General features: G+C 30.6%; 1 protein-coding gene across 3 annotated transcripts; it reads right to left on the bottom strand.

Moving 5' to 3' along the window:
- Nucleotides 1–759: 759 nt before the first annotated feature.
- On the bottom strand, nucleotides 760–4,380 carry LOC133834315 (putative cyclic nucleotide-gated ion channel 13). Of its 3 annotated transcripts, none has more exons than XM_062263891.1 (9): nucleotides 4,249–4,380; nucleotides 4,045–4,142; nucleotides 3,529–3,952; nucleotides 3,064–3,276; nucleotides 2,674–2,969; nucleotides 2,455–2,566; nucleotides 1,803–2,030; nucleotides 1,449–1,697; nucleotides 760–1,357 (listed from the first exon to the last, which is right to left on the bottom strand). In XM_062263891.1, the coding sequence occupies exons 2-9, from the start codon at nucleotides 4,086–4,088 to the stop codon at nucleotides 851–853; spliced, it is 2,073 nt and encodes a 690-aa protein (XP_062119875.1). In that variant the 5' UTR covers nucleotides 4,089–4,142; nucleotides 4,249–4,380; the 3' UTR covers nucleotides 760–850. The 3 variants fall into 3 exon arrangements, with proteins under 3 accessions (XP_062119875.1, XP_062119873.1, XP_062119876.1); XM_062263889.1 differs by having other exon boundaries at nucleotides 4,242–4,360; XM_062263892.1 differs by having other exon boundaries at nucleotides 4,045–4,145; nucleotides 4,249–4,360.
- Nucleotides 4,381–5,583: the final 1,203 nt, after the last annotated feature.

Raw genomic sequence — 5,583 nt, 5'->3', positions numbered from 1 at the left:
AACCTTAACATAATTTAAAAAAAAAAATAGATTTTTGAGAATAATGCATTTTTCAAAAAATTTTACCAAGACCCAATTTGTAAAAAATCAACATTATCAAACTAACAACAAAGTTAAAAAAAAAAACATATGAAAAGTAAAAAAAACAATTAAAAGTGTAAAAACTAGTATTTTTGAAATTTTTTTACCAAGGCCCATTTTTGGCCCAAAAATCCATTTTGGACCAATCCCACCAGAAACCTGAGCCCACCTGACTAAACCCGACACCCGAAACCCGAAATCACCCAAAAAACTTAAAACTTTGGAGTAGGTTCGATAAACTATTTTTCTATATGAAACCCACAAAATCCGAACCCGAAGTACTTGAAACCCGACTCAAGTGCACCCTTAGTCTCATGTGGTGACAAATTATTATAATCTCCATTACTGTTTTATAGTGCATAAAAGAACATCCAGAAGGGAGTTAAAAAAAAATAATAAGCTCAAGTTTATTTGGGATGAACCTCTATAATTATGGAGGTTGATTTTATTGTTTTTTTTGTGTTGGTTGTATTTCAGCAAGTTGTGTCTCTACTCGTTTGTTGTCTTTGTGTGTGTAGATGAAGCTGTTTTGAGAAAGATCGATTTCCTAACAATTTTGTTATTAAATCTCATACAATGGGATTATAAAAAACTTCTAATATATTGGGAGTTCGAGCTTTTGATGGTATGTAATTGTTCATATTTGTATTTATAAGAATGAAAATTTACTTGATAAGATACAGTGAACTAGGGTAAAGCTTCCCACTATTTGATAAAGTGAAACAAATAAAGTTACACCTACACTTGACTTGTAGGCTATTACAAGAGTTTAACGAAATCGTTGGTCAACACATATACTTAACTTATTATTTTCTTGTGCCTTTCTATTTCTCATGTTACGTCGGAACCTTCGTTGCATATAAATCACTGCGAAAGATTTTAAGCCCTCAGAAATGGATTCATTGGTTGAGCATTCAAAAAACTTAGACCAGCAACTAGAGAGCACATGCTCCAAGTCAATTGCCATCAAAGCAAAGGCTTCAACTTTCGTATGTGATTTGAGATTGGCAGTAGAGATTGGAAAGTCATTATAGGATGTTGAGTTAAACTGCCATTCTATGAGTTCATTTCCATAGAAATCTCCCTTTTGAAGACGATTCGTTGGACTATTATTACTACTTCCGAAGGTCCACACAGCACCTTGTGTGATGAAAAGCACCATATCAAGAGGCTCTCCCTTTCGAATTATATAGCTGTTCTCTGAATATACGACTGGCTTTAAAGATTTGCAGATTGTTTCATAAACATATTCATCCATGTTTTGAATCAGTGGAACCTTCAAATACAATCATCAAATAGTAATATGTCAATTAAAACTTAAATTAAAGATCAAATTTATTGTTAATTATAGAAGATATATGACTTACTTTTTTTAAGATAGGGAAACACATGTGTTTCTTAATAGACATTCCTAGTGTCAAAGGAAGAATTTGCAAAAGATGTTGGATATTGACATCTTTTCCTTCTTGCAATCTCAATTGTGCATATTTCATAATCTTTGGCTTTATATCCTCAGGAATTCCATTTCTTGATATCCATAGCTCTGTCTTGTGTTCAATTGTGTTCCTCTCATGCTTTTTCACATCCAATATTTTGGTAACCCAAGCTGCAAATGTCTATATATATATATATATATATATATACCAAAATGAATACTAATATGATAAGCATATATAATAATTAAATTCAACATTATGAATTATAACTATTCATTGACTAACCTCATTCTTGTGTTGGTCATGATCAGCATGTTCTTCAAGTAAAGAAAAGAGATGTTTGACATCGAAATCTTTGCCTTCTCTAATACTTCGAGTTAGGTATCTCTTGATGACTTTCTTTTTATGTGGTGGAAGGTCATGGTTTGATAGATAAGAATCTATTTCTGGTTGTTTGATACGAATTTTTCTCCTAGCTTCTTCTGACTTTGTAGTTTCCAATTGCATGTATGTCTGTAATTTACATCAAGAGTATTCATTACTTAATTTAGATATTAACTCCACCAAAATACTTATTTTGTGTCAACCAAACGAATTAGTCAACGCAATTGATACTGTTAATCGAGAATTAATATTTATGACAGTTGGATACCGACACAAATGAAATAGTATTTGCGTCTGTTGCATATTAGTGGGGCCGTTGAGTCAGTGGAGCACTGACGCTGTTAACGGTATCAGTGATATAAATTCTATTTATATCAAATATCCCCACTAACACCGTCATATAAACACTATATTAGTGATACCTATGGTTGATTGATATAAATTCTAAATATATTAGCATGTATGTAATGCTAAACAAGACCTATAATATACTCTATTTCAATATTAATACATTTACATAAATTTAACAAAGACTGAGAATGAATATATATACCTGTAAATTTCCAATAAGGTATAAAAACAAAAGTAAGCCCAGGATAGAAATAAGAACTGCGAACAGATTTTCTTCTACATTGCTACTTGTGTCGAGGTTTTGACCAAAAGAGCTACAAAACAGAATGGCACAAATCATGAGATATGGAAATTAGAGGGTATCACGCGCACATATTAAATAGAATATACATGTACTATATATATATATATATGTGCGAACCTTAAATTTCTCAAACCCCACCAAAAACTACGAGAAAATTTTCTGAGAAAATTTGTTTTGCACACTATACGAGACTCAATGGCTTGAGAAAATATTCCAAAATTGAAGATGGAGGGATTTGGTGGATTAACAGGGCAATGCTGGTTCAGCAATGTCAAATTCTTAATGGGATGAAGGCCATGACTACAGTCAAAAGGACCAAGTGTGCATTCTTGTGGTCCAACTCTTACACATGCCTTGTGCCAGCAAGCTGTCTCACGAAATATCGAATAAAAGTACCAAAATGCCCCAAACACCTATTGATGATGATATATTACAAAAGTTTATTATTATTAAATGACCAAACAAATCAATGATAAAACTGATCGTGCTAATTAAGATGATACTTACATGGCCAAAAATAATGTAGAGGAAAAAGAAGAAGGCACCTCTGACCCATACACGTCGAGTGAGTGAGTCACAAGTTTTTCCTAGCTCTTTGGCTGAGAAGTACACGCGAAGAATCCGAGGCACGTATTGGAGAAGAAGTATTAAATTGAGGTACTTTCTTGCAGTCAAGGATTTTGATCCAGTAATCTTTGAGAAGTACATTAAAACTATCACCTACAGTACATAAAAATACTATATTTGTTACAAAAGATATCACATGTTCTTAACCAACCTGATAAAGCGAAATGTTAGGGGACACTACTGGTGCCCAGGTCACACATTCATTTGAATTTAATAAGTTTGATAAGGTATCACTAACCAACATAGAGTATCAACTCACGTGGTGTTAGAAAACTTAAGATGCAAAATAGTTCAATTAGTAATACTTAAATAAAGAGTGCTAGCTAGCTAGCTAATTAGTGTTACCTGAGGGAGAGGAAGAATAGCTAAAACATCGATTAGGAGATAAGACCAGGGAAACCCAGTAAAAATGGATAGACCAAATTCCTTGGACATGGCTAGTGCAATTTGAAGCCGAAAAATGATGTGTAAGACATAAGAGAAATCTGTAACAGATCGCAGAAGAAGAGCTATGACCATCATATTGTTGTCCTTGTCGAGGCACTTGTTTTCATCGTTTACAATTGGAATGTAAAGAAACAATGGATCGATTATGACTCCAATTACACATGAAGCCAAGAATATCTTATTCCATGCTCGAGGGGATGCTGCCCATGGATCAAGTATTTTCTCTACTTTTTTTGTAGTACTATCTTTATGGTGTGGTGAATAGTGTTCTCTTCCAGCTTCAATCGGGCTTGATGAATCAATATGCCTCGCATAATAATCCCTTAAAGTATAGAAAAAACACATTAGTATTTCTGAATAAATATAATGAAAATTTTGGTTGAAAAGAGATATAGAGAAAGAAATTTTACTAACCGCAAGGAAACTGTATCCTTATCTTCATCGCAGTGATTCATCATGATCTAATTATGAGGGGGGTCTTGTTTTGACAAAGATTAGAAGAACTTCGACTCCTGCTAATTGACAATAATAAATCATTGGTCATACTAATTATTAAGATTAATTATCATTTCAAGCTCAGAAAGTACACTGAAAGTAACGAAACTGCATACCCCTTACCGGAGAAGAAACAATTCAGAATCATAATACGTCCAAATCAAACGAAGTAGACAAATATAAGCCGTCCTTATAGTGTACAAAGCTGTTTATATATATAACAAATGTATAGATTATAATACTTACTCTGATTATACTTATGCTCTTTCTCTTTAATTAGCTATATATATATATAATATTCATGCATATTTGATTTTGTCAAGAACTTGGTAATGTTTAATTTTTCTTTAAAAAAAAAAAGAGAAATTTCTGAAAATGATATTTTTTTTTTTAAGATTTTGCAATTTAGCATACTTTTGATAATATTTTGTAAAATAACATCTGTTTAAAATTCGACTAGTCGTCTAAAGTTTTTAATTAGCTATCTAAAATTTTCAACAACAACTGTTTGAATTTTTCGACTATCAGTCTAAATTTTCGACTAGCTGTCTAAATTATGAGAAATTATTTTACAAATAAAATTATTAAAATTAGATTGCAATAAAAAATAACTTTGAAAAAATATCATTATGGTCACCCTTAAAAAAAAACTATTATTTCCACGCGGCAATTATTTGACTAGTTCAAAGTAATAATTAAATATATGAATATGACACTTTTATATAGAGTTTGACTGCGGATCAAAATGATCAATAATTAAATATCATTATGGACTTTTTAACAAGTAGACAAAAAAAGAAGAAGAAAAAAAATACATTAACCCCACAATATATAGATGAACCAATGGTATAATATTATTGAAGTATATAATGGTTTAGAATTTTTTTTTTGACCCATAATAATATTAATTGATATAAATAATGATTTGTCAATAATGCTCAAAATTTTATAGTCTTTCAAAGTTAAACGACGATTCCTACCCAAAAAAAAAAATTATTATTATTAAAGACTTTCATAAAATAAAGCAAAAACCATGGCACAACAGTTTAATTTTTTACTATAAATAAAAAAAAAAAAAAAAAGCAAGTTGATTTTGTTATGTCTCAGATCAATCAAAAGCCAAAAATACAAATATTAAGCATATTATAAATTAGAACTAGTTAACCAAATTTGAAAGAATCATCTTATTATATATTCAATTTGGATAAGAATAAAGGAATCTTTATTAAGCATTATTATATGTTTGTATAATATGCTGCCGATTAACTAAGAATTAATTAATCTAAATCAATAATTACATATACTAATAGAACAGCAACCACTAATAAAGTCCTGATTATTATTTATTGAAATTTAAAATCCAGCAAATACAATATCATCAACTTGGGACTTTTAAAAAAAGAAGAAATTAGACTAAGTGCTCACTTTTAAATAATCATTTTAATTTTTACCCATTTA

The sequence above is a fragment of the Humulus lupulus genome, chromosome 5 (assembly GCF_963169125.1).
Source record: "Humulus lupulus chromosome 5, drHumLupu1.1, whole genome shotgun sequence".
In the NCBI taxonomy this organism is placed as follows: Eukaryota; Viridiplantae; Streptophyta; class Magnoliopsida; order Rosales; family Cannabaceae; genus Humulus; species Humulus lupulus.
This window is presented reverse-complemented; position numbering and strand designations above follow the sequence as displayed.

Bases quoted from the DNA above. Each gene is read 5' to 3' on its own strand.
- LOC133834315 (XM_062263891.1), bottom strand. From the start codon at position 4,088: ATGATGAATCACTGCGATGAAGATAAGGATACAGTTTCCTTGCG. The intron at 2,970-3,063 runs GTAAGTATCATC...CATCATCAATAG, and splicing joins TCTACATTATTTTTGGCCAT to GTGTTTGGGGCATTTTGGTA. The intron at 1,358-1,448 runs GTAAGTCATATA...TTGTATTTGAAG, and splicing joins GTTTCCCTATCTTAAAAAAA to GTTCCACTGATTCAAAACAT.